Source organism: Lagenorhynchus albirostris, chromosome 9 (assembly GCF_949774975.1).
Source record: "Lagenorhynchus albirostris chromosome 9, mLagAlb1.1, whole genome shotgun sequence".
Taxonomy (NCBI): Eukaryota; Metazoa; Chordata; class Mammalia; order Artiodactyla; family Delphinidae; genus Lagenorhynchus; species Lagenorhynchus albirostris.
This window is the reverse complement of record NC_083103.1, coordinates 6,128,347-6,155,984: the sequence shown is the minus strand read 5'-3', so window position 1 is coordinate 6,155,984 and position 27,638 is coordinate 6,128,347. Positions and strand designations below refer to the sequence as shown.

Here is a 27,638-nt window from a genome sequence, read left to right as displayed (position 1 = left end):
ATAGATAGCTTGAATAATCCTATAGCCATTACAGAAATTAAATCGGTGGTCTAAAATCTTCATACAAAAAATGCTAAGCTGGGACTTGCCTGGTGGCGCAGTGGTTAAGTATCCACCTGCCAATGCAGGGGACACAGGTTCGAGCCCTGGTCTGGGAAGATCCCACATGCTGCGGAGCAACTAAGCCCGTGTGCCACAACTACTGAGCCTGCGCTCTAGAGCCCGCAAGCTACAACTACTGAACCCCGTGCGCCTAGAGCCCGTGCTCTGCAACAGGAGAAGCCACCGCAATGAGAAGCCTGCCGCATCACAACAAAGAATAGCCCCCCCTCGCCGCAACTAGAGAAAGCCCACGCGCAGCAACGAAGACCCAACGCAACCAAAATAAATAATTAATTAATTTTTTAAAAATCGTAAGCTCACAGAGTTTTACAGATGAATCCTACAAAATATTCAAGTAACAGATGGTATCAATTTTATATAAACTCTTCCATACAATAGAAAAAGAGAGAATGTTCTCTACCTCCTTGTAAGTTGCCAGTTTAATCTTGATACCAAAATCGAAGATAGTTCAGGAAGGGAAAATGTAAATGCCAAAATTCTAAAACAAAATCTTAGATCAAATCCAGAAAATATCAATTTAGGTTTAATCCCAGAAATGAAAGGTTTATTTAACATCATAAAATATATTTATGAAAATCACCATATTAAAGGAGAAAAACCATGATCATCTCAATAGATTTAGAAAAAGCTCTTGAAAGTCAATATCTATTTATGATAAAAAACGCTCAGGAAACTCAGAGTCAAAAAGAATTTCTTTTTTTTTTTTTCCAAAAAGAATTTCTTTAACCGATAAGAGTTGTCAGTCGCTGTTAGACTGAGGAACAAGTCCTGAGAGCAGGTGAGGGGATTAAGCAGAGACGGGGTCAGGAGGGTGGTGTACAAGCACACACACACTTTATTTCCCATCAAAACTCTTTATATATTGCAGTAGGCAATACATGTTTTAGTTAAAATCACAAGACAGAATCATCAGACAGTATCTCCTTAGTGTTGAAGTTATAGTACAAAACATTCTGCGAACCAGAATATAAACATGCATGAGAACAGACTGTGATTACCGAAACATGCCAGGGACAAACTATAGTTAGAGAAACCGCAAGCAGCCTCACGGGCCAAGACTCATATCTTCTCTAATAATCTTTCGGGTCCTGTCAAGAATTAAGCAGGACTTTGCCATGCTTTAAGCTGCAAGAACTGTGTCAGTTTGCAGCTGGTTCCCGACAAAGAGTGTCTCAAAAAAAGAAAGTACAGTAAATGTCATCTGTTGAAACACTAGAACATTCCTTTTAAAATCAGGAAGAAGACAAATATACTTTCTATTTCCACTTCTAATCAACAGTGTACTGAAGGTCCTAGCTTTTAGAAGGAAACAAGAAAAACAAGTAAAAAGTTTAGGCATTAGGAAGAAACAAAACTCATCGTTTTGGGAATTCCCTGGCGTTCCAGTGGTTAGGACTGTGCTTCCACTGCAGGGGACACGGGTTCTATTCCCAGTCGGGGAACTAAGATCCCATATGCCATGTGGGCTGCCAAAAATTTTTTTAAAAAATTAAAAAAAAACCTCGGGCTTCCCTGGTGGCGCAGTGGTTGGGAGTCTGCCTGCCGATGCGGGGGACGCGGGTTCGTGCCCTGGTCCGGGAAGATCCCACGTGTCGCAGAGCGGCTGGACCCGTGAGCCATGGCCGCTGAGCCTGCGCGTCCGGAGCCTGTGCTCCGCAACGGGAGAGGCCACGACAGGGAGGGGCCTGCGTACCGCAAAAAACAAACAAACAAAAAACCCATCGTTTTGCAGATGATATGACTGTCTACGTAGGCAAGCCAAAAGAATCTATAAATTATTGAAAGTAATAAAAGAGTTCAGCAAGGTTGAATAAAGGCCCAAGAGGGTTTTTCATGGAACTCTACAAGCTGATGGTAAAATCTAGATGGAAGCGTAAAGGACCGTGAATCAGAGCCACAACACGCTTGAAGCAAAACAGGCTGGGGACTCGTTCCACCAGATACCAAAGTTTATTCTGAGACTTCTAAATTCAGTGTGGCACTGGGGCAGGAATAGACAAATTGACCCGTGGAACAGAACCAAGAGCTTTGATTGTTTGGTATATGACAGAAGTGGTGTTGCAGACCACTGGGGAAGGAGGGACCATTTAATAGTGGCCCTGGGACAATAGATTATCCTTATGGAGAGACACTTTGGATTTCTACTTTATACCACACACAGAATCCCAGAGAGATTAAAGGCTTACACGTGAATGGCAAAGTTTTAAACTGAGAAAAGAATATCCTTATGACCTCAGAGTGGAGGAGAATTTCTCCGCATACAAGAAGCACAGGCCATCAAGGAAGAGATCAATCCCTTTAACTACATTAAAAATGACTTTTAGGGACTTCTCTGGTGGTCCAGTGGTTACGACTTTGTGCTTCCACTGCTGTGGGCCTGGGTTTGATCCCTGGTCAGAGAACTAAGATCCCGCAAACCATGCGGTGCAGCCAAAATAATAATAATAATAATAATAATAACTTTTATTCATCAAAACTTACCATAAAGAAGGTGAGAAGATGAGTCTTAAACTAGGATAGGGTATTTACCACATATGTGTTAACAAAAGGTTAGCATCTAAATATATAAAGAACTTTAAAAAAAAAAAAAGGGAGGAAAAGACAACCCAACAGAAAAATAGGAAAAACTCATGAACAGAAGAGGAAAATAAGTAGCCCACCAACCTGTGGGATGCTATTCCATCTCGTTAGTCATCAGAAAAGCACAACTTAAACAACATGAGATTTCCACCCACCATCTTGGCAAAATGAAAAACTGTCAACGCCACCCTGGTGTGCCGAGCAGGACGGACTGCCAGCCCCTGCTTCTGGGAACGTAAACAGGTGCAACAACTCTGGAAAACAATGTGGGCATCGTCCTTTAAGGATGAGCATTCACCTGACCTCCAGACCTTGATTCTCTGGGGAAACCTGCCTCTGAGCATCAGGAGACATACAGGATGTCCCCAGCAGCCTCAAAGGGCAAAAAGCACAGGTTACACAGCAACAGTGGAAGAGATGAAACTGTGGCGTGTTTGTACGTGTGGAATACGTACAGCTGTAAGAAGGGTGAACTATAACTACACGCACAAACACAGATGAATCTCAGATGTAACTCGAGCAGAAAAAGCACATCACAGGATGTGGGCGAAATTTATGGTTGAGAGTAAAACTCAGGGAAAACAAGGGACTAATGAGCACCAGGTCGAGTGCTGATTCCTCAGATCGGGGAGACCACAGAGTGCAGTCAAGGAGGGGGCGACTGGACTGACTCTTAAGCTGGGTGGTGGTCGTACGGGTGTCTTATTCTTTATAACATACATACTATATATTTTGGGTGTGTGAAATGTTTTACTAAAAAAAAGAGGGTGGGGACTTCCCTGGCGGTCCAGTGGTTAAGCCTCCGAGCTCCCACCGCAGGGTCAGTACCTGGTTGGGGAACCGAGGTTCCGCATGCCATGCAGCCAAGGAAAAGTATTTGTTGAACACTAAGGATAATCGCCTGAACATTTGTCATGGTGAAAATAAAACTGTTTTTATTTATTTTTATTTATTTATTTTTAATAAATTTATTTATTTATTTTTTGGCTGTGTCGGGTCTTTGTTGCTGCGCACAGGCTTTTCTCTAGTTGCGGTGAGCGGGGGCTACTCTTCGTTGCAGTGCACGGGCTTCTCATTGTCGTGGCTTCTCTTGTTGCGGAGCAGGGGCTCTAGGCACTCGGGCTTCAGTAGTGTGTCACGTGGGCTCAGTACTTGTGGCTCGCGGGCTCTAGAGCACAGGCTCAGTAGTTGTGGTGCACGGGCTTAGTTGCTCCGCGGCATGTGGGATCTTCCCAGGCCAGGGCTCGAACCTGTGTCCCTTGCATTGGCAGGCAGATTCTTAACCACTGCGCCACCAGGGAAGCCCAATGTTTATTTATTTATTTGGCTGCACCGGGTCTTAGTTGCGGCACGTGGGATCTAGTTCCCTGACCAGGGATCAAACCCGGGCCCTCTGCATTGGGAGCGCAGAGTCTTAGCCACTGGACCACCAGGGAAGTCCCTAAAAATGTTCAAAAAAAAAGAGGGTGATGATAATACCTTCCTTGTCTACAGCTCAAGTGAGACACGCAGAGGAGAACAATTAGCTTCACTTTAGTGTGGGCACTTACTCTATGCTAGCACGTGATCCGCATTCCTCACGTATTCAGCACAGGAAAGCTGCGAGAGAGCAGATGTAGTCCAGGGCTGGGCGCCGTTGGCTGTAGCCCCTGGCAAAGCCCCACGGATGCCGGGAGGGCGCCCATGATAGGCACTAACTGCTGCCTTCCCACAGGTGCTGAAGTCCACAGGGGACGTGGCTGGAGGCCGGGCCCTGTATGAGGGGTATGCGGCGGTCACCGATGCGCCCCCCGAGTGCTTCCTCTCCCTCAGGGACACAGTGCTGCTCCGTAAGGAAGCCCGGAAGCTCATCGTTCAGCCCAACACTCGCCTCGAAGGTAATGGGTTCCTGAGCCCTCACTGATGGGGGCCGTGCAGAGCCCTCTGGGAGCACAGAGAAGGCCGGGAACCAACCCAGGCTCAGGAAAGGCTACCTGGGGTGGCCCTCCTCCCCATGCCAACCCTCAGGCCCACACCTTGGCATCTACCACCCCCCACACACACGGGGTCAAGCTGCTTCTCAGACGGCAACAGAAGGTTTGGGGCAGGCCAGCAGAGCAGGGGATAGTAGAACAGGCAGACCCCGGGCCCGTGAGGAGGCCAGGCATCATACCAGAGAATCAGGCCTGTCGGGGGCCCAGGAGTGAGGTCAGCTCAGGCAGAGAGTTGGCAGCCAGCAGGCTGAGTTGAGCCCAGGGGACAACAGGACTTGGCAGAGCCCTGAGAGAGATCAGCACCCCCGTGGTCCTTCTCCCTCCTCAAGCAATGATGCCGTTGCCAGAATCCCTGGCCCTGTCTGCCTTGCGCTTGTACCTCTTGTATTAAAGGCCCTTTTGTATTAAGAGCGTTTGCTCCTCACTGCCATAGTCATGGGCAGTTGTGAGGGTTAAATGAAATAATTACCTCCTCCTGGTGTGGAAAAAGCATTTAAAAGGTTTATTCTAAACTCTACTCTGGGGAATTCCCTGGTGGCCCAGTGGTTAAGACCCGGTGCATTCACTGCCAGGGCATGGGTTCAATCCCTGGTCAGGGAACTAAGATCCCCGCAAGACACGTGGTGCGGCCAAAAGAAAAAATTAATAACAATGAAAATACACCTCATTTAAAAAATAAAATAGAGGAGTTTTGCCCCCACCCCTTGGCAACCCTCTCCCCGGCTCCCCACCCTCCAGGCACACCCCCTGAGCTATCACCCAGCTTCCTCTTCTTCAAACGGCTGTCACTCTGCCATTTTCCTGTCTGCTCGTCTGCTCATCTCCATGGCAGCAAGAGCAGCACATCCCTGACACCTGGCACAGGGCCTGGCCCACAGGAGCCTCTCAATGCCTGTCAAATGAGTGAGAGAATGGATCATGCCGGGCACATAGTCAGTGCTCATTACATGGACAATATCGTCATTGCTTTGACTGTCCAGCCCTGGGCAGGCATTGGGGTTGGACTACTCACTTCAAGTAGTTCACAGCCCATTAGGAGTAAGCCAGAGAGAGAAATGATCTTATAAGGGAAGTGTTCATGGGTGCCCAAGAGACACAAACAGTGGTCTGAACACTTAGAGAAGGGAAGATCACCTCTACTTGTGAGGGACTCAGGGAAGGGTCTGGGGAGGAAGTGGGGGTAAATCTTTAAGGCCTGAAGAACAGGTTGAATTTTCAAAGGTAGTGGTGGTGATGATGATGAAGATGCTGCTGATGATTGTAGCTAACTTTTGAGGACTTCCATGTGCCAGAGTCTGGGTAAAAACTTTCCATGGATCAACTCCCAACAACTCAATGGGGAAGTTATTATCCCCATTTTTCAGCTGGAAACTAAGACACAGAAGGGAATGTACTTGCTTGAGGTCACACAGTTAGTGGGTGGCAGGACCAGGATTTGAACTTGGGCCATCTGAACTCAGAGCCTGTGCTCTTAGCTGCGTACATCCCATGATGCCACAGAGCACAACAAGGTACTGTGAGTGGGTAGAGCAGTGGAAGGATGTTAGAGGGAAGTGCTTCCCAGGAGTATTCAGAAACACCCCATAAGTGAGATGGGTACCCTGGGAACAGCCTCACTTAACAGGTGAATAATAGGTTCAGGGGTCGTGATGCTCGTGGTAGCTGGCGCCTGGTGAGCATTCCCTCAATGCATTCTTGTATTTAATCACCACAGCTTCTTGAGACAACAAGCACTGTGCTTGCCCACACTTTACAGATGAGGAAACTGAGGCTTAGAGAGGTTGAGAAACTTGCCCAGGGTCCAACAGTAGACAGAGATAAGGCAATTCCTGGAGGCCAAGGACTGTGTCTGTTTTACCTAACATGGCACTGGTGTAAATCTTTAAGTGAATGAATGAATGTAGCAATTCACTGAATACCCCCCCTTTAATATTTCCTATCTCATAGGATTATTTTAAGGATTCAGTTAGATAAAGAAATATTGAGGGGCTTCCCTGGTGGCGCAGTGGTTGAGAGTCTGCCTGCCGATGCAGGGGACACGGGTTCGTGCCCCAGTCCGGGAAGATCCCACGTGCCGCAGAGCGGCTGGGCCCGTGAGCCATGGCCACTGAGCCTGTGCGTCCGGAGCCTGTGCCCCGCAACGGGAGAGGCCACAGCAGTGAGAGGCCCGCGTACCGCAAAAAAAAAAAAAAAGAAAGAAATATTGAGCACAATTTTTGGCACATGGTAAGAGCTCAGGAAGAACTAGCTGCTCCTATGCTTATGATGGTGATTCTGCTTCCCTATTAAGACCTTTTCCTGCTGCTGTTTTTTTCTCCATCTCCTCCCCAGGCTCAGAAGTACAGCTTCTTGAGTATGAGGCCTCAGCTGCTGGCCTCATCCGATCCTTCTCTGAGCGCTTCCCAGAGGATGGGCCCGAGTTGGAGGAGATCCTCACCCAGCTGGCCACAGCTGATGCCCGGTTCTGGAAGTGCCCCAATGAAACCCCATCTGGCCAGGCTTGAGGCAGATTTGCATGGCCCTTCCCCCACTCCATTAAACCAAGGCTGCAAGTGGCCCCCTTTTTGTCCGTGTCTTAGGGGCTAGGGGAGGGGCAGGAGCTCGGACCTTGGTGCTACCTCAGCCGAGGGTGGCGACACTAAGCCCTTCCATTTGACAGCACTTTCCAGCTTACCAAGTGCTTCCACTGTGTTATCTCATCTGATCTGCACTGCCCTCTGTGGGGTGAGCAAGGCAGGACTCCTTATCCGGCTTCCCAGATGAGGCAATGCAGGTTCTGAGAAAGTGACCTGGCATCCTGCAGGACTCAAAACCTCTCCCAATCCAGTGCTCTTCATGTATTACTTTTATAACCAGAAAAATAAATATTAGAAACCACCACCATCTCTGCAATTTGTGTGGTTCTTCCTTGCCTTTACCTCACTTTTCATGTGCTCCCAGCAAGGTGCTGGGATCAAGGCCTGCGGAGGGAGAAGGAGGGTTATTTTTAGGCTCCCATCCACAACGGGATTTTGACATCACCTCTAAATGTGGATATACAAAGAGTCAAGAGATGAACGTAGCACAATTTTTGCCGTCCTCCTTCGTGGCTTTTCTTCTATTTTAAAATATTCCAGGAACCTAAAACCTGGAAAGCCTCAACTTCAGCCACAATCCTAGGATTTAATCTCTTACCCTTTGTGTTTTTTCTCTGAGCCTGGACCTCTAGAGTAAGGAGGGAGAAAAGGAGTGGCCTCTTTTCCACCCGGTTAACCATGAGGATGAAGAGGGGAGGAGTTAGTTTTGCTGTTCATAAACACTACAAGGGCTCGTTTCCAGGGCTCAAAGCCAGAGGGCCCTGCTGCTGACTCTGAGCTGCAGGGCCCAAAAGCTCCTACTGGAAGGATCAAGGATAAATGATATGAGCTGGAATGAGGGATTGCATCTTAGTAGCTAGAAACCCGGCACAAGCCAGAGCATCCTGCTCGCTGGCCTCTGCGTCCCGGGCCGGAAAGCTGAGCGCCCGGAACCTTTATACGCGAGCTTTCCAGAACCCGGGCTCTATTAGGCGCTGCGCGGCGGCTTGCCGGAGCTGGTTGCCAGGGTGACGCCTGAGAAGATGGCTGCTGCGTCTTCGTCGGATTCCGACAGCGGCAGAGCTGAGAGGTGAAGGCTGGGGTCCTTGAGGCCTCTTTTCCTACCTATGTAAAGAGGGTGCCCTGGTCCCCGGGATCTGGGCTCCTGCGGTTCTCAGCAGCGCTGGCGGTCCTTGAAGGGCTCTTAGAGATCAAGTGGGGAAACTGAGGCCCAAGGAGTGAATGGGTGCGTGTGGGTGACTCGAGGTCACTGTGCGCCGGTGGTGGAGCCTGGACTTGGACCCAGATGTTCTATACCCCTAGTTCAAAGCTGCCTACACACCTCATTCTCAGAAACCAGCTCCGGCAAGTTTTCTTCCCCTTCCTTGGGATTCATCTTCCGCGCCCCCCGCAACTCTTTCCCTCTTCTCCCAGCAGTGAAGCCAGTTCGAAATGGCTGGATGCACACTACGACCCCATGGCCAACATCCACACCTTTTCCGCCTGCCTGCGTGAGTCTCTGGGACCAGGAACCCCGGTTCTTGGGGGACGGAGGAGTCAGATGGTTCTGTAGGGAGGCCTCTAGAATTCTGAGACCCTGGCTTATGGCTGTTTTATGTTTTCCAGAGCTGGCAGATTTGCATGGTGACGGGGAGTACAAGGTAAGCATATCACCCCAGAGGTGAGACTTCCCGATGGCTTCAAAGAAGCTCAGCATAATCTGGAATTAACGTGTACTTTGAAAAAGCACATTTAGGGTTAAATTTTATTTTTAATGTGGAAAGTGAAGAGAACCTGTTGATTTCACAGTACAGACTGCGGGAAAGTAAAGCAGAGCAAAATGCTGCCGTAAATTATACTAAGATAAAGCATCTTAATTTTGTTAACTTGAAGTAATTCTTTACTGGAAGGGCACATCCCTAGGTTGGGGGTGGGGCGTTACTCTGGAGGGAAAGTAGAAGGGAGGAGAGTGAGAGTTTTATGTTTATCAAAAGGACGGGAGAGGCCACAACAGTGAGAGGCCCGCGTACAGCAAAAAAAAAAAAAAAAAAAAAAGGGCATAGGGACTTCCCTGGTGGTCCAGTGGTTAAGACTCCATGCTCCCAATGCAGGGGGCACGGGTGTGATCCCTGGTCAGGGAACTAGATCCCACATGCCCCAACTAAAGATCCCACATGCCACAACTAAAGATCCCACATGCCCCAACTAAAGATCCCACATGCCACAACTAAGACCCCAGTGCCACCAAATAAATAATTTTTTTTTTTTTAAGAAAAGGGTATAGATTTTAAGATTAGCCATGAGCTAATCATTGTTGAAGCTGGATGATGGGTATTTGGGGGTTCATTATATGAGTCTCTCTACTTTTGTATATGACTGAAAATTTTCCATAATAAAAAGGTTAAATTTTAAATATAATTTAAAATATAAAAGTAAGTAAATAAAATGTAAATAAAGAAATAAAAAATTGGGGGACTTCCCTGGCAGTCCAGTGGTTAAGAGTCCACACTTCCAATGCAAGGCGCGTGGGTTCGACCCCTGGTCGGGGAACTAAGATCCCACATGCCGCACGGGGTAGTCAAGAAAATATTTAAAAAAAGAAGAAAAATAGGGCTTCCCTGGTGGCGCAGTGGTTGAGAGTCCGCCTGCCGTTGCAGGGGACACGGGTTCATGCCCCGGTCCGGGAAGATCCCACATGCCACAGAGCAGCTGGGCTTGTGAGCCATGGCTGCTGAGCCTGCACGTCTGGAGCCTGTGCTCCACAACGGGAGAGGCCACAACAGTGAGAGGCCCGTGTACCACAAAAAAAAAAAAAAAAGAAGAAAAATAGATAAAAAATTTTGAAGGCACAGGTTTTTAAAAGTTTGAGATATATATTGGGCTAAATAAAGGAAGTTAACATGTCTGGAGTAGACTCTCTTTGAGGCAGTTTCACATACATAGATATTATTTATTAGTGGGAAAATAGATTCTGAGAGGCTGAGTTTACCGAGTTTGTAAAAGGTGGCAGACCTGGGTCTGTCAGCTCAGCCCTCAGCAAGGGCAGTGAACCCACAATGGGTGTATTATGTGGGCAGCTTGAAGGGAGTCATACCCTACATGGACTGTGCAGTCGGATTTGGTGACTTTGGCCCCCAAATTCCTATCCATAAATCATTCAACAATTCGGCAAGCATACAGTGAACGCCTTCTGTGTGTCAGGTGTTGTGCACACACTAAACTTAGAAATGAGCCAGTCCATAGTCAGAAGGAGATATAGACAATGCCCTTAATTCATCCATGATGTTGACTGAACACCTAGTGTATGCTTGGCGCTGGGCTGACAGCAGTGAAGGGTAGAGAAATCACAGACCGAATAACTAATGTGAAATGGTAATGCTTTCGTGTAATAACTTTTTCAATGGCTAGTTTGCTTACTTTCGATTCCAAGCATCTAACACAGTGCCTGGCGCAAATTAGATAATTGATAAATATTTTTGGGGTAGATGAGTGGGTGCTAAAATAGAATATATGGAAATTATTACGGGAGCACCAATGAAAGAACAGTGACTCTATCAGGAGGCACTAGAGGGCAGTAACATGAACTGGTGCTGAAGGATGAATGAAGTGTCCCAAGAAGGCATGGAAGAGAGGAGGGCATTCCAGGCAGAGGGAACAGCACAAGCAGAGGCAGAGAGGCTTGGAAGTTCACAGCATATTTGGAAAGAGCAAATTTGAAATTAGAAAGTTGAGGCCAATATGAAATAATAGTTAAGACCACCGGCTTTGGATCCAGACAGACCTAGGTTCAGGTCCTAGCTCTACCACTTACTAGCCGGGTGACTTTTACCTAACATCTCTAAGCCACAGCTTCCTCATTTGTGACATGAGGCTAATAATCGTACCTACCTCACAGGTTGTTGCTAGGATTAAATGAAAGGACGCATGAAGTTACTGGTGTGGCTCCTAGCACGCTGTACATGTGCAGAATCCGGGCATTCTGTGGCAGCCCGCATTCTGGCTGGAGCATAGCATGGATAGGGAGGTGTTAGAAAACAAGTTGGGAACCAGATCAGAGGGGCCTTGAAGGCCTCACTCAGGAGAATGGGTTTGCATGACAGCTACGGTGGCTTGGAGGGTGGAAAAGACAGGCTGAGGAGCTTGGTTCTCCTCTCTGGGTCCGTAGAGCACATCCTGCTCTGCGTGATTGGTTCTGCATCTTTAGCTCTGTTCCCGTTTGGAAGCCAGGCCTCAGAGCCCACATATGAGTTTCAGGCCCCCCACTGACCTCAGCAACTGTTCCAGTGTCTAGAACAGTGCCTGGCATGGAGCAGGCCCTGAAGAAATGTTTACTGAACAAGCAATGAAAACATGAGCTGCCACCTATTCCTCGCTAGGTTCTCTAGTTGATTATCTCATTTGATTTTCACTACAAGTGTCGTATGGTAGGTATTCCCCTTTTGCACGTGGGAAAACTGTGGCTCAGGAAGTTGCATCAGTTTTCCCAAGGTCACACAGCTTACAAGCCTTCTTGCAAAGCCTTTGCCCTTCCCCCACCCACCCATGGTGCATTGTGAGCGTATATGAATGTGCACCAGCAAAAAGCTAAGCCCAAGAAGAGGGGCAGTAGCAGGGGTGGTCTTTAGACCCTGAGCCAGGAATCAGCCCGCCTCTCTCTACAGCTGGTGGTGGGGGACCTTGGCCCAGGTGGGCAGCAGCCCCGCCTGAAGGTGCTTAAAGGGCCCGCAGTGCTGAGCGAAAGCCCGCTACCTGCCCTGCCAGCCGCTGCGGCCACCTTCCTCATGGAGCAACACGAACCCCGGACACCAGCGCTGGCACTCGCGTCAGGCCCTTGTGTGTATGTGTATAAGAATCTCAGGCCCTACTTCAAGTTCAGCCTGCCCCAGTTGCCTCCAAACCCCCTGGAACAGGACCTTTGGAACCAGGCCAAAGAGGTGAGTGATGTGCGGGGTGAGAACAAGAAGGCGAAGGTAGCAGCCTTGGGGTTGTCCTCGCTCCCTGCCTGGCTCTGGTGCTCGTGCGGGGTGAGAACAAGAAGGCGAAGGTAGCAGCCTTGGGGTTGTCCTCGCTCCCTGCCTGGCTCTGGTGCTCGTGCGGGGTGAGAACAAGAAGGCGAAGGTAGCAGCCTTGGGGTTGTCCTCGCTCCCTGCCTGGCTCTGGTGCTCGTGCGGGGTGAGAACAAGAAGGCGAAGGTAGCAGCCTTGGGGTTGTCCTCGCTCCCTGCCTGGCTCTGGTGCTCGTGCGGGGTGAGAACAAGAAGGCGAAGGTAGCAGCCTTGGGGTTGTCCTCGCTCCCTGCCTGGCTCTGGTGCTCGTGCGGGGTGAGAACAAGAAGGCGAAGGTAGCAGCCTTGGGGTTGTCCTCGCTCCCTGCCTGGCTCTGGTGCTCACAGGCTGTACCTTCTTCCCATGCTGGCACAGGACCGGATTGACCCCCTGACCCTGAAGGAGATGCTGGAGGGCATCCGGTGAGATCCCACTTCCCCCTTCGTATGCCTCCTACCCCTCCCTCATTCCCCCACCCCTACGCCTTCATCCCAGAGCCCGCAGTCTGAACCCCAGGCCCTGTTCCTTAACTAAACCTGCCATGATGGTCCCTCTCCTTACAGGGAGAAGGCAGAGGTGCCTTTGTCTGTACAGTCACTCAGGTAAGGGCCCTCTGGAGGGCCAGGGCTCCAGAAGCTCCCAGCGGGGAGGGAGTGGCCCTGGAGTGGCCTGGGGAGGGCAGCCAGGCCCAAGGCATGCAGGTGTCAGTGCTCTGTGTGTCCAGGTTTCTGCAGCTGGAGCTGAGTGAAATGGAGGCATTTGTGAACCAGCACAAGTCCAAGTCCATCAGGCGGCAGGTACTGCCCCTCTCTTCTTATTTCCCTAGAAAAAATATGGACAGTTTTTTAAAAAGACCTTGTAACGTTAGTGGTAAATTCTACAGCCAAATGCGACTAGTTTTACTTTGCAGTTACCCTTCCACATATATAGTCACAAAGCTGCAGGGCTTCTACTTTCCAGTTAACAGTAACAGCTTTTTTTTTTAAATAAATGTATTTATTTTCATTTAAAAATTTTTTGGCTGCATTGGGTTTTTGTTGCAGCACGTGGGCTTTCTCTAGTTGCGGTGGGCGGGGGCTACTCTTCGTTGCGGTGCGCAGGCTTCTCATTGCAGTAGCTTCTCTTGTTGCGGAGCATGGGCTCTAGGCGTGCGGGCTCAGTAGTTGTGGCACACGGGCTCAGTAGTTGTGGCGCACGGGCTTAGTTGTTCCACGGCATGTGGGATCTTCCCAGACCAGGGCTTGAACCTATGTCCCCTGCACTGGCAGGCGGATTCCTAACCACTGCGCCACGAGGGAAGCCCCACAGTGACAGCTTTGAATTGATATATAGTTATGTAGCTTTATATAACTTTTATCATCTTGGGGGTAAAGGTAATATATTTTCATTAGAGAAAACTTTGAAAATAAAGAGAAATATAAAGGAGAAATATAAGTGACTACACTCAGTACTCAGAGGTACTCTTACCAGTTTGGTACATTTCCTTTATAAATATGCTTTTATATCCTGCTTCCCTTGAGTACATAACATATATCTTGAGCATTAGTCTTGAAGAACTCCATTTTTAATCAAGTGACCCCTTGATTATTTCACTGATTATTCATTATTTCATTCATAGTTTATGTAACTATTCACACGCAGGTCATTGGAGAAGAAATGTCTCCTTTTTATGCACTTCATATTTTTCTTAGTTATGCTTTTAATGGCTTTATTGATGATCCTATTCGTTGATGAACTCCAGTGGTTCCTGACCTAGGGGTTCCTGACCCTAGCCCAGGGATGGGCTCCCATAGCTGTCCCTGCATTTCAGAAAGCCGCAGGGGAACCGGCTACTTCCTGTAGAGGCCACGTGAGCCGAACACACTGACCAACACATACCTCAGCATTTGGCTAGCCTTAGACAATTCTGTGAGAAACATTGTTCTCTCCTGCCGAGCAGCAGCTGAGGTCCACAGGTGTCACTATCATTGAGTACTTTTAAAATCAGGAAGTAAATTAAGTAAGTATTGCTTAAAAGATGCAGTTTTGGGGGAGGCCATCGTTCCAAGTATGTGCATGGTTACATGATTGGGAGCCACTAACGTCCATGTTTCTATAACTTTTCTCCTTCCACTAGGCATTGAGGATCATTCCTTTTTTTTTATCTTAAAGATAGTCACACAATGAACAGCTTTATCCAAAGAAACATTTTAGTCCCGCTAGATTACTTCCATAAGAGAAATTCCTAAAAAAGGGATCATCACCTTCTCTTTTGTTTTCTCTCCAATCACAATTAGAAAAAGAACATATGCCCACTGTAGAAACTGTAGGAAAGCACAATGGAGAAATTAAACATCACCTATGATCTCATTGTCCAGAGATAACCAGTGTTTGTATTTAAGGGTTTAGCTTTCCAGCATGTTTTTTTATTCATATATATTTTTTAAACTGGGATAATACTAACATAACTTTTTACCTGTGTTTTCTCTTAATACGTTAGAAGCATCCTCCCTGTCACTGAGTTTTCTTGTAAAATGTGATTTTTGTAAATGACTGCATGGGTTTTTTATCATACAGATAGTTTACAATTGACTTAGACAATCCTCTTTTGTTAGAAAGTTAGGTTTGTTGCAGTAAACACCTTTGTACATAAATCTTCTGTCACATCTCTGATACTCTTCCTCCTCCTTTGCCCTCTTTCTTCCTGGGGCGTCCTGGGAGTCTCTGGGGGGATGGTGTGAGGGGAGCTACTGGGTGACCCCTGGAGTCCCTCTGCAGACAGTCATCACCACCATGACCACCTTAAAGAAGAACCTGGCTGACGAGGACGCTGTGTCCTGCCTGGTGCTGGGCACTGAGAACAAGGAGCTCCTGGTGCTGGACCCAGAAGCCTTCACTGTTTTGGCCAAGGTCAGTGTGGGGCCTGGCCGTGGGCACACCCGTGGCCCAGGCTCCATTCCCTCCCCTGTTCCCCAATATCTCCTGCCCCCCAGTTAGTTCTTGGTAATATGTGTTCACTGTAGAAAATTATAAAATGTAGATAAGCGTAAAGAAAGAGATATAGGGACTTGCCTGGCGGTCCAGTGGTTAAGACTCTGCGCTTCCACTGCAGGGGGCACGGGTTCAAGCCCTGGTCGGGGAACTAAGATCCCTCATGCCATGTGATGGGGCCACAAAAAAAAAAAAAAAAGAAGAAGAAGAAAAGAAAAAGATATATATCGCCAAATCCCACCACCCACAGATAAGTCTTTGGCATAAGTCTTTCCAGACATTTTCATATTTAGACACAGATATATAACTTTACGTAATTTTTTTTTTTTTACAAATATGGCCTCTTGGCATAGGATCATGTAAGCTACTGTTTTCATGTAGCAGAAGCTTATCAATATCTTTCCATATCTATATAAAACCACATCAGCCTTTGCAAAGGCCACACAACATCGATTATATAGATGCACCCTGTCACCTATTGTACATTTGTTTGCAGTTTTTTGCTATTATTAACACCACCTCAGTGGGCTTCCTTGCCCAAACATCTTTGAGTGCTTATCTAAATGCTTCCTTACGATGCATTCCTAGAAGTGGCCGAGTTTAGTCAAAGGGCTACATGTTGCCGAGTTTCCTTCCAGAAAAATTGTACAAGTTTAAACTGTGACCAGCAGGGTGTGAGTGAGGAGATCGGGACTTGGAGGAGTTACTTCAGGTCAGGGAAGGGCTGGGGCTCCAGGGAAATCGGGATGTTTGAGTCTGTTCTTTGCAGATGAGCCTACCCAGCGTCCCCGTCTTCCTGGAGGTTTCTGGCCAGTTCGATGTGGAGTTCCGTCTTGCTGCTGCCTGCCGCAACGGGAACATCTATATGCTGAGAAGGTAGCCACATCTGTGGTCTCTGGGGCTAGAGGAACATCTCAGAAACCTGGTGGTCTTGAGGGCTTGTAAGATGAGCAGGGGGCTTTGGGGCTGGAATGTGGGAATGGAAAGAGCTGAGAACTTCATATAGGAGGCAGAGCCCTTGAGCACAGGGGACATGTGGAGGCTCGTCCGATGGGGCCTGGCAAAGTGAGAGACTGGGCCGGGTGGCCGTAACACGAGTGATGCAGTCAGATATTAGAAGAAATGCAAATAGTCTCTCATACTTGTTCTGTTGCTTTTATAGGTATGTGACATTTCCTTATGCGTTAGTTTGATATTTCTCAACAGTCATTTTTTTTAATTCAAGAAATGTTTTCGAGCACCTACTATGTATTAGGCATTGTATAAGGTATTGGGGATATATTGATGAACAAAACATTAACAAAGTCCCTGCCCTTGTGGGAAGATAGATATTAAAGTCAACAAACCAAGGTAATATGGCAAACTGGATGCATGCTATGGAGGAAAAATACAGGCTCAATGGGAAAAAACAGTGGGGTCAGGGTGATCAGCGAATGCCTGTCTGGGGAGATGACTTGAAGGTTAAGAAGGAGCCAGTTGTTCAGAAAGTGAAGCAAGGGCTTCCCTCGTGGCGCAGTGGTTGAGAGTCCACCTGCCGATGCAGGGGACACGGGTTCGTGCCCCAGTCCGGGAAGATCCCACGTGCCACAGAGCAGCTGGACCCGTGAGCCATGGCCGCTGAGCCTGTGCATCTGGAGCCTGTGCTCCGCAAAAGTGAAGCAAGAGTGTTACAGGCAGAGGAAATTTAAGCGAACTCTAGGTGGGAAAGACATTATCTTGTGCCACTCAAGCTTGGTGGCAAGACATGACGTAGAGACCAGGGTCGGCTCATGCAGGACCTGGTGGGACATGGTAAAGATTTTGGATTTTATCCGAAGTGCAGTAGAAAACTATTATGGGGTTTTACTCAGAAGAATGACATGACCCGTTTACATTTTTTAAAGATTACCGTGCTGGGTGGAGGGTAGATTGGAAGGAGTCCCGGAGACCAGTGGGGAAGCTCTCAGAGGAGTCATCAGGTGGGAGATGACTCTGGCTCAGACTTAAGCAAGGTGGGCTAGAGCCTGTGATGGACAGACAGGAATTATCCCCACTTTCTTGATAAGAGAAATTAAGACTCAGAGGCCAGGAAACTGAGAACAGTGCATTTACACAGAATAAACTCCTCATGCTTTTCTGATGAATTACTAAACTGCGTCAGTCCGTTACTTTGTCTAATCTGCAGTGCGCTCACTGTAAACTGGTAAGTGCCAGGTTATCACACAAATTGCTGTGGTAAAGTTGAGAGGAAGACTAGGAGGGAAGACACACTTCCTGTTATCCAAGGTCGTGCAGCTACTAAGTCACAGAGGTGGAACTAACAGCACAGTCATCTGCTGTGGGCCAAGGTTCCTGCCAGGGTAGTCTGTGGGGCTTGGAAAGAGGAGGGTCAGCCGGGGAAGGAGAGAGGCTTCCTCTGGGGCTGGGAGAGTGTGTCTTTATTCCACAGAGACTCCAAGCGCCCCAAGTACTGCATCGAGCTGAGTGCCCAGCCTGTGGGGCTCGTCCGGGTTCACAAGGTCCTGGTGGTGGGCAGCAACCAAGACAGCCTGCATGGCTTCACCCACAAGGTGTGGCCTCTGGGCAAGCACCAGCCCCAGCCCCTCCACCCGTGCCTCCTTAGTCCCCCTCAGCAGGCGAGCCCTTCCGGCCTTCCCTTCCCAGCAACTCCAGCCACCCCTTCTTCCCACTCTTAAGCCCTGAGCCCCCTGCAGACATTTAGCCGTCCCCTGCTCCCCGCGCAGGGTAAGAGGCTGTGGACAGTGCAGATGCCCGCGGCCATCCTGACCATGAACCTCCTGGAGCAGCGCTCCCGGGGCCTGCAGGCCGTCATGGCCGGACTGGCCAACGGAGAGGTCCGCATCTACCGCGACAAGGCCCTGCTCAGCATCGTCCGCACGCCGGTGAGCTGCTGCCTCCTCCTTGCCCCGCTCCCGCCTGTGGGGCCCCTTCGCTGCCTCTCCTGACCCCACTCCACCTGCCACCCTTAACTTCTGATGCATTTTGAAAACATTCGTTGAGCATCCCATATGCACAACTCACTGTATTAGAAGGATAAATCAGTGACTGAATCCTTACTGTTGGGGAACTTACAGTCTGAAGTGATAGCCAGCTAGAGACACAGCCGATTCAAATACAAGGCAGACTAAAGCAGAGCAAAGCACTGAAAAAGCACAGAGGCAGCCCAGTAACTGGGGGCGGGGGGGGGGGTGAAGGATAAATAGGGACGGAACTCAGGGGCCATTTCACAGGGCAAACCACAGTTCAGCTGGGCCTCGAAGCAGTCTGCTTCGATAAATGGAGTGGATAAATGGAGATAGAATATTCCAGACTGGAAATAACATGAACAAAGGCTGAGAGGCATGAGTGTTCTTTAAAGGAGTCCAGGTAGTTTGATGAATCTGGACCAGACTTTTTCAAACAAAATCAATTTAATAGGCCAGCAACAGAACCAGAAAAAAGAAGTTCAGAATATATCACATGTGAAACTTTGTGTACTTGTATGTATAAAGTGTCATATGTCACAATGTAAAATTGGAAAGCAGCTGGTTTGGACCACAGGCTGCTGGGAGGGCAGGCGGTGTGGTGTGTGGGTTGGGGAAAGGGCAGGGAGAGAACTGATAGAAAAGGCAAGTTGGCGTCAGATGCGGAAGGCCTTGAATGTCCTGACAAGGAGGGCAAAAGCCACTGGAGGTTTTTCAGCAGGGAATAGGTGTGGTCATATTTGTATTTTTGAAAGGCAGCAGAGGCAGCAGTGTGAAAGACACTGGGGAGGAAGACTAGGCTGGGAGACCTCTTAGAAAGCTGACCCCAAAGCCAGTGATGTTCAGTCTGGAACTGTGGCCGTGGCAGTGAGGAGGGGGCTGGGATTAGAGGCAGCATGGCTCCAGGCCTCGCCTCACATCTCACCTCTTACATCATATCTGGGGTCTCCAAGCCTTATCCCCCTCCCCCCAGACTTGCTCTCCTCACTGAGTCATTTTCCCAGCTAAACTCTGACATCGCCACCGTAGGATGCAGTGACCAGCCTTTGCTTTGGCCGCTACGGGCGGGAAGATCACACCCTCATCATGACTACACGAGGTGAGACAAGTCAGGCCTGGCAGGGGTTTTAAAGTTGGGAGTCAGTGAGATAGGCCAGATCCTGGGAAAGAAGAGGAGGCGGATGTGGAACATTGGTGGGCCTAGGTTTGGAAAGCAGGGCTTGCAGACACGTCCTGTCTGGGCTGGGCCTTCACTGGGGACAGCTCACCAGCAGTCTGATGTCACTACCTGGGGGCCAGGCTCTGGCTGTGTCTCCAGTTCACCCCAGTATCCGCCACAATGCGGAACTGGAACATCACAGTGGTCAGTAAATAACTACTAGGGAATTCCCTGGCGGTCCAGTGGTTAGGGCTCTGCACTGCCACTACAGGGGGCCCGGGTTCGATCCCTGGTCAGGGAAGTAAGATCCCGCAAGCAGAGTGGCGCAGCCAAAAATAAACAAGTAAATCAGCTGCTAAATGAACGTTTGAATTAATGGTAGGACACACTTCATTCCTTCCAGAAACTCAGAGTCTCAGCAGGAAGACTGAAATGGGTCGCTATGAGACAGATTGTTTGGGAAGAAAGAATGGGAATGTAGGGTAGAAATGGGGAGGACAAATCTGCTTCTGCCTGTCCTCCTCCCTAGGTGGTGGCCTGATTATCAAGATCCTGAAGCGCACAGCAGTGTTTGTGGAGGGGGGAGGTGAAGCAGGTCCCCCACCAGCCCAGGCCATGAAACTCAACATGCCCCGAAAGACCCGGCTTTACGTGGACCAGACACTGCGAGAGCGGGAAGCCGGCACCGGTGAGATTCAGGCTGGCTCCTTCCTCTTCCTCCTCCCTTGCGCCAAAGCAGCAGGAACTGGGTGAATGCCGCCTGGGTGCCCTGAGCAGTGGGAGGAGACCTGGGTGAACCGGGTGGGTCTCATGCCTCTGGAAGCCCAGAGACAGCCTAGGAGGTACACCCTGCCAACAAAGAGCTACAGCTCAAGGGGGAAGGTGCTGTGGGTGAGGGCGAGAGCCCTTAGAATTCGAGGAGGGAGCAGCCACTTTTAGATGGAGGAATTCTCATGAGAGAAGTAGAATCTGATCGAGGTTCTTCCTTATCCTATTTGATTTTCCTGCTCTTTTGTTCATTCATTCATTCATTCATTCATTCACTTAATACCTATGATTATGCCAGGCCTTGTGCCAGGTGCCTAGAATTAGGCTAGTCCCTACCTAAAGAGCTCAGTAGACCTTGCTAACTTCATGTTGCATGACAGGTGTAGAATAAGTCTCTGCAGAGGGCTGTTGAGACACACAAGGGAGTGTGTTTGCCTGGGAGCCTGGGAAAGGCTTCAGAGAGAGATGATATTGGATTTGATCCCAAAAGATGATTATAAGCCTACCAGCCACAGAGGGAGAGGGGAGGGCGATTTAGGAAGAGGCTTGGGAAAAGGCGCAGGGCCCTACCTGGATCTAAGCAGCATCTGTCATGTAGCTGCGGGTGCAGTGCAGGAAGGCTCAGTGGCCAGCGGGGAGGCTGGAAAAGCAGGTCAGCTGGCTCCGAAAGGGTCTGGAATGCAAAGTTAAGATGTTTTGGTTTATTCCGTGTAGTGGAGAGATGGGAAAGATGTTAAGCAGAAAAATACAGTAACTCAACCCCCTCTGTCTTTGAAAGGAATCTGGCTTACAGTTTAAAGGATAAATTACAAGATAAAGAAAATAGCTAGCAGGCTGTTGTACCCTAGAGAACCCAAGAGAAGCAATTGATATATTAGAGAAATAATTAAGAAGTTCTCTAAGGTATAATGAAAGTAGCAAGAATCAATAGCTTTTGTATATACCAACAGTATCCAGTTAGAAAAGAGAAAGTTTCCATTCACAATAGCAAAGAAATCCTTAGACGTAAACTTAACAAGAAAACATACAAAGTCTAATAAAGAAAATTATAAAACTGCTTTAAAGAACAGGAAAGACCACCTGAATATTTAAATGATGAGACTTACCAAGTCTCAGGGTAGTAAGACCTAAAGTTGTAAAGCTGTTGATTAGCTAACAGCTTCTGAAATTAATCTAGAAACATAGCAAAGTTACAGTAAAATCCCTATGGGTTTTATTTTGAGGACTTGACCAGTTGATTCTAAGAGTAAATCTAAGAAGTTTGGGGAAAATAAGAATGAGGAGACTCAGCCTATCAGATAGCAGAATGAACTATGAAGCTGTAGGAATTAGCAGCTGTGGCATCATATGGGAATTGATACAGCTCAGTGGCACGTTTAGGAAGTCCAGAAACAGACCCTTGTACGCGTGGAAAGTCAGTATATGATAGATGTGTCATTTCAAATTAGTGGGGGAAGGAGAGACTGTCCAAGAAACATAATTAGGACAACTTGTTTCTAGAAAAAAAGTTAGAACTCTACCTCATACCAAACACAAAAGTTAATTCTGGGTAAATTTAAAATAAACTGTGAAAGTATTAGAGGAAAAAGGAAAGATGAAAGGATGGGGTAACAAAGATGAAAGCTTCTGAATGGCAGAAGGCTCCTCGCAGGCACGAGGAGCAAGGACAGACTGGCTGACAAAGGTGCTCAGTCTGGAAAGTAGGGACAGCAGGATGGAGGGGAGGGGGTGGGCTCTGGAGAGGCCCTGAGGAAGGGTCATCCGACCTTGGCCAATGATTAGCTGTGAGGGGTGAACCTGGGTGACTTGATGGATGGGGATGCAGTGACGGAGTTAGGGAAATGAGGTTGGTTTCTGCAGCGTTGAGCTCCAGGGGTTGATGGGATGTCCAGGTGGAGGTGCCCATCAGGCAGTAGGAAGCAGCAGGCAGGCCAGGCGCCGAGCTGCCCAAGATGAGTGCACAGTACCAGGTGCAGACGCGGGCCGGACCCTGATGCACCCCTGCCCTCAGGAGCTCGCGGTTGTTCCTCTTTGGGGTGGTCACAGCCAGGGCAGGACATGGATGGGGCAGCGAGGAAGACAGAGGATGAGAAGACCAAGGACAAAACTCGAGGGAACCCCAGCCCTTACTAGAAGGAGCCAGCAAAGGAGGCTGCGGTTGTGTGGGCAGCCAGGTGGTGCGAGAACCAGGAAGGAGGAGCAGGGAGTGGTCCGCAGCGTCCAGTGTCACCAGAGGCTGGCTGTGGGACCTCAGTCCTCCCGTTGCCCACGTTCCCAGCCTCTGCCCACTGTGCCTTCCTCTCGCACTCTCCCCACGGCCGCCTGAGCAGCACCCTCTCCCCCGGCCCTGCCCCCTCCTCCCGCCTCACGTCCAGCATGCTCACGTCCAGCATCGGCCCTTTGTGTGCCTCCTCAGTCATGCACCGGACCTTCCAGGCAGACCTCTACCTGCTGCGCCTCCGGGCCGCCCGTGCCTATGCGCAGGCCCTCGAGTCCAGCCTGAGCCCCGTGTCTGCGACGGCGCGGGAGCCGCTCAAGCTGCACGCTGTGGTGAGCACCCACGTGGCGGGGGGCATCAGGCCACCTCGGGGCCAGGAGGGCAGAGGTCAGGGCTGTGCGGGCACCCCTCGGCCCAGGAGCGGATCCCAAGGCAACTAGGCCCCGTGCCCCTTCTCACCTTCCCACAGGCCCAGGGCCCAAGGCTCACGTCCTCCCCTGTGAGAGCGCTCTCACCTCTTTCCTGTGCCGCCTCTTCCCCTTGGCTGGCCGCGGAGTGGGGCACGCTCTCCAGCCCCCTTATTCCATGCGGTGCCTCAGACGAGCCCCCAGGCTTGGGGCAGGGCACACAGGTAGTCACCTTGGGCTGTTTCTTCCCAGGAGCCTTGAGGGACTCTTACCGCTGTGGTACAGGGAAGAAACCTGTTCATTTCGGCACCTGCCGGCAGCCCAAGGAGTTGGGACTGCCCGGCACTGGGACGGGGCCATCCTGACACTTACACTGGCACAAGGGGGATGAGGGCCCCTTGTACTCAGACACAAGTGGCCTCAAGGTCGCCAGGGCTCCAGCCGGCTCTGAATGGGTCCCTGAGGTGTGCTGTCTGATCCAATTGGGCTTCTGATATCTCTTTCCTTAAAGAAAGTGGAGAGATACAGAGAGGAAGCGGCTGCAGAGCAGTCGAGGATAAGAGGGGGGAAGGTGAAATCCTAGCAGCCACCAGAGGACGAGAGGAGGAGGTTGGGCCAGGCCCTGCGAAGAGCGGGGTGGGGCAGGGCACGGACACAGGTGGGAGCCAGGGCCGGCTTCCCCAGGCCAACTGTGCCTCCGACCAACTTGCTGAGTGGCCTCGGTCGAGCCCCTTCTCCGCTCTGGGATTTTGCTCATCCCTTGCACACGGAGCCAAGCTTCTGAGCTCCGTGCCTTTTGAGGGGCGGATGGACAGTGCATTAGAGTGGTTCGAGGAAGGTGACTTGAGGGCGCTGATGGGGGAGCGGGCGGGCAGGGCCGGGGTAGGCCGTATTCGGCCCCCAAGGCCACTAGGTCCTACGGGCTTTCTCCCCACCCCACCCTCTGCACAGGTTCAGGGCCTGGGCCCCACCTTTAAGCTCACCCTTCACCTGCAGAACACCTCAACAGCCCGACCCATCCTGGGGCTGCTGGTCTGCTTCCTGTACAACGAGGGGCTCTATGCTCTGCCCCGGGCCTTCTTCCAGGTACTGGACCCACCTTACTGAGACCTGGAGTGAGAAAGGGTGGGCGGGGCCGGATTAGATGTCCGCAGGTCAGAGGTGAGGGAGCTGGCAAGTGGCTACAGCCACAGACCAGACTAGGGTGCAGCAGGGGCCCTGGGGAGAGCCCCCGAGACCTGCCTCAGCTGCTTTTCTCCCAGCCTGTGAGAGGTCTCAGGGAGGCACACCAAAGGTTCTGGGAGAACAGTGAGAGTCCAGGCCTCACCGGTGCTGCTCTCAGAAGCCTGTTGGTGCTCTGGGGTCCCAGAGCCCACCCTGTTTTCTAGCCACTCCTGCAGCAGGAATGGGAGCCCCACAGAGACTCTTCCAGAGTGAAGAGCCTTGTTTCCCCCCAGGTCCAGGTTTGACCCTAAGTTGGAAGGACCAGAAACTGAGAAAGACTTTGGGATGTAAAAGAAATAGCCCTGGACTTGGTTGGAGGTTTAGGTTTAGGGACTTCTCTGGTGGCCTAGTGGGTAAGACTCCACGTTTCCCCTACAGGGGGCACGGGTTCGATCCCTGGTCGGGGAACTAAGATCCCGCCTGCTGTGCGGTGTGGCCAAAAGAAAAAAAAAAAAAAGGTTTAGCTTTAATTAGGGACATGCATGCAGCCCTGCGGCATTCACTCCCCCAACTGAGCCCACATCCTCCTCAAACTGGCTTGTCATCCCAGCCCACCCTGCCAGGGCACACTGAAGTTCAGCTGGGACAACAGGTATGAGAGTGCTTTGGAATCTACCAAACACTGTCTAGGCGTGAGGGCTGACTTCTTTACCTCTTTGTCCCCAAACTTAGGTCCCCTTGCTGGTGCCAGGGCTCAACTACCCCCTGGAGACCTTTGTGGAGAGTCTTAGTGACAAGGGCATCTCAGACATTATCAAGGTAGGTTGCCGGTTGGTACTAGTTGGGGAGGTCAGTGTGAGTGAGTGCGGACAAGGCCCCCGGGTGGCTGCCAGGATGGGGTGGATGTCTGCCCAGTAGAGGCCTCCCAGCCTCCCCCTCCCCTTTGACAGAGCCCTGCACCAGGGCCAATGCAGACCAGACCGTGCTTGGCCTTTGCAGGAGCAGGGGTAAAGGGGGAATGCCCCCTACTACCTGGGGCACCTTCTCCATAGGTGCTGGTGCTCCGAGAAGGCCAGAGCGCACCCCTGCTCAGCGCCCACATCAACATGCCTGTGAGTGAGGGGCTGGCAGCTGCCTGACGCCTGAGCCCGTGTTAAAGCCCCTGTGGAATCAGGACCAGGGAGTTCCAGCCCCTCCCACTGAGCCGGGCAGAGTCCACGGCCCCAGGCCCACTCCAGTGCAGCAGTGTGCTGGGCGACAGCCTCCCTCTCCTCTCCTAGTGCCCCTTTCTCACCACCCTGACCACTGGGTGACCTGTAGCAGCAGGTCAGTGAGTCCCCAGGAGGTTGGGCTCCATCCTGCTCAGGGAAACCCAGGCATTGGCCCTTTGGGCTCTCTCTTCTCCCCACTTTTCCCCAGAAGCCACTCCCAGGTCTGAAGGCAGAATTCTGAAGTGCTCAAGGTGAGATGAGGGCATAGGCCCAGCCTCCTCGTCTGCCGCTTCCCTTAGGCATGTCACTCTGCTGCTGCTGCAGAATTGGCTGGGGCCTTGCCTGAGACAATCAGAGGCTCTTCTTGGGTGAGACTGAGCCCCCTGTTGCTCCCTGGGGTTCCAGAGGCTTGGCTCCTCCCAGCTCAGCTTGCAGACAAAACACATGCTCTGATCTCCCCTCGTGAGCTCAGCAGGGGGCCCCGGGAATAGCTGCCTTCCCACCGGAAGTCTTGGGTTCAGCCAAGGTCTCAGGCCTGTGATGCTCCGTGAAGATCACCAAGGGAGAAGCTGCTGCGGGGGGCAGAGAGCGCCGTGCAGGAGCTAGTGGCCCCAGCCCCCACCAGGCTTCTGAAGACCACACAGCTGCTGCTCCTGACTTGGATGCTCGTGCCCAGAAAGCATCCCAGGAGAGGAAGGCTCAGAGAGACAGAGCAGAGGTGGGGCCGCGGCACACAGGAGGGGCGTCTCTGGGGTCCTGGGGAGGGGCTTTGGGAGGCAGAAGCCTAGAACTGCCAGTCAAGATGCTCTTCTGTGCCCCGGAGCCCAGATCGGTCAGGTGAGTGGCAGGTTCACTGGGCAGTGGCCACAGTGTGAGATTCACTGGAAAGGCATGGACCATAGGTGTTGAGTCAGGTTGAAGACTGAATGAAGGTACATGTTTAGGCCTTAAGCATCAGAGACCCACAGTCTGGGCCCTTGGTGCTTCCTGGAGCCCCCTGGCTAGTCTGCCTGGCCCGCCTCACAGCCTTCTTTTGAGTTAGCGCTACCAGGGCCGCCCTGAGCCATTTGTGAGCCAGGAACCCTACTGCCTGAGGAAGGACCTATATCTTCTGTCTGACCAGGTACAGGCTAGCATGTGGCAGACAGCTCAGGCTTGTGGGAAGTACCCAAATCCCTGTGTGTTTCAGTTTCCCCAAGCGTAAAATGAGGCAGTTTGACCAGATTCAGCTCTAACATCCTAGAGTTGGCAGCCCCTCTAGAGGAAACAAGGAGTCAACTCCAGAAAGTAAGTGCAGGACTAAGTGCAGAGCTTTTGCTCTTGAGACCAAGGGCCCCAAGCCGATTGATTCTGCCGGGCAACAGCCTCTGTGCTGGAGACAGTGAGGGACAGCCCACAGTCACCCCCTGTCCTCCCCAGGGAATGCATTCTGGGGCCAGGTTAAGAGAAGCAAGGGGACTGGACCAGAGAAAGAGCCCCATCCCCCTCCTCTCTGCAGAGTCCAGCCACTCGCAAACAAACCAATTGGATCAGGGTGGTCTAGACTTTCTAGATCGAGCTGACTGAGGCACAGTTGGAATAAGCAGGACATTTCGTCTGGAAATGGAAAGACAGGTAGAGCGAGTGTCGCTGTCAGAGAGATTTCAGCTTAACCTGAAGAGTCTTCTGAGACAGCTTATCAGAGATGGAAGGGCCTGCCCTAGCAGGTATTGGGCCCCTTGTCACTGGAGCTGTGGCACTGGGGCTGGGCCAGATGACCTCACAATCCCTTTCACCCCAGTGAAGTGATGAACTGTGTGAACAAAGAAGTCTGATCTGGGTTCAACTCATAGTTATTCATGATGATGAAAGCGGAGAAACTATTCCTAAGCCCAACCTAACGTGAATTTATATGATATAATACAATGTACCTATTATTAAAAAATATGTGAATTGTACTGGTCTGGACAGTGTAAATAAAGCAATACAAAGCAAGAAACTGTGCATGATACCCCATGCCCTCACCAGTTAGAGCTCCAAGAAACTGTACATTAAGGATGAGGAGAGTGGTGCTGCCTTTTTTTTTTTTAAGTATCTAAAAACATGTACCTACTTGGTACTATGGAATTAGGCAGTTTATAACAAGAAAACAGCCTCTCAGCAATTTCCTGGTCTAGCAGTTAGGACTCGCGCTTTCACTGCAGCGGCCCGTGTTCAATCCCTGGTCAGGGAACTAAGATCCTGCAAGCCTCTCCCCATTCCCCAGTACTGCCCCCATGCTACAGTTCTCTTAGCTATTCTTTAAATATGTTTACGCTTAGACATTATTTCTTGGCTCCCTATCGTAATAGATGAGGCTTATAGCTCTCTTGTGGGAGCACCCTGCCCTCTCCTTTTCTCCCCAGCTTTTAGGTAAATTCATACTCACTGTTTGGATTACTGTGTGAAAGTTATCTACTTATTACAGAGCCAAGAATTGGGCTATAATTAAATTACCTTTTTTGTGTACTTATTTTTCATGGAG

At 50.3% G+C, this 27,638-nt stretch overlaps 2 protein-coding genes and 1 non-coding gene across 18 annotated transcripts in view; all 3 read left to right on the top strand.

The window, feature by feature from the left end:
• DPP3 (dipeptidyl peptidase 3) overlaps window positions 1–7,556 on the top strand; it is a 37,731-nt gene extending 30,175 nt beyond the window's left edge. For 7 of the 8 annotated variants that reach the window (XM_060158512.1, XM_060158514.1, XM_060158515.1 and 4 more), the window contains exons 17-18: window positions 4,418–4,580; window positions 7,008–7,556. In XM_060158512.1, coding sequence (XP_060014495.1) covers window positions 4,418–4,580; window positions 7,008–7,180 — 336 coding nt within the window. In that variant the 3' untranslated portion in view covers window positions 7,181–7,556. Of the gene's footprint in view, window positions 1–4,417; window positions 4,581–7,007 lie in introns of those variants that run through there. The other variant, XR_009542303.1, reaches the window with a different exon arrangement.
• A 707-nt stretch (window positions 7,557–8,263) lies between these two features.
• On the top strand, window positions 8,264–27,113 carry BBS1 (Bardet-Biedl syndrome 1). 9 transcript variants are annotated; one of them, XM_060158521.1, is made up of 17 exons: window positions 8,264–8,321; window positions 8,669–8,742; window positions 8,858–8,892; window positions 11,893–12,165; window positions 12,651–12,697; window positions 12,839–12,877; window positions 13,000–13,072; window positions 15,033–15,164; window positions 16,015–16,121; window positions 17,674–17,794; window positions 17,969–18,127; window positions 19,238–19,307; window positions 19,897–20,055; window positions 22,552–22,685; window positions 23,712–23,846; window positions 24,657–24,743; window positions 25,435–27,113. In XM_060158521.1, exons 1-17 carry the CDS (start codon window positions 8,275–8,277, stop codon window positions 25,624–25,626), a joined length of 1,884 nt encoding a protein of 627 aa, XP_060014504.1. In that variant the 5' UTR covers window positions 8,264–8,274; the 3' UTR covers window positions 25,627–27,113. The 9 variants fall into 9 exon arrangements, 8 of the variants coding, with proteins under 8 accessions (XP_060014504.1, XP_060014505.1, XP_060014502.1 ...); XM_060158522.1 differs by having other exon boundaries at window positions 8,666–8,742; window positions 23,757–23,846; XM_060158519.1 differs by having other exon boundaries at window positions 8,666–8,742.
• Window positions 19,596–19,668, top strand: TRNAG-GCC (transfer RNA glycine (anticodon GCC)). The gene has a single exon. It is a non-coding gene; the product is annotated as a tRNA-Gly (tRNA).
• Window positions 27,114–27,638: the final 525 nt, after the last annotated feature.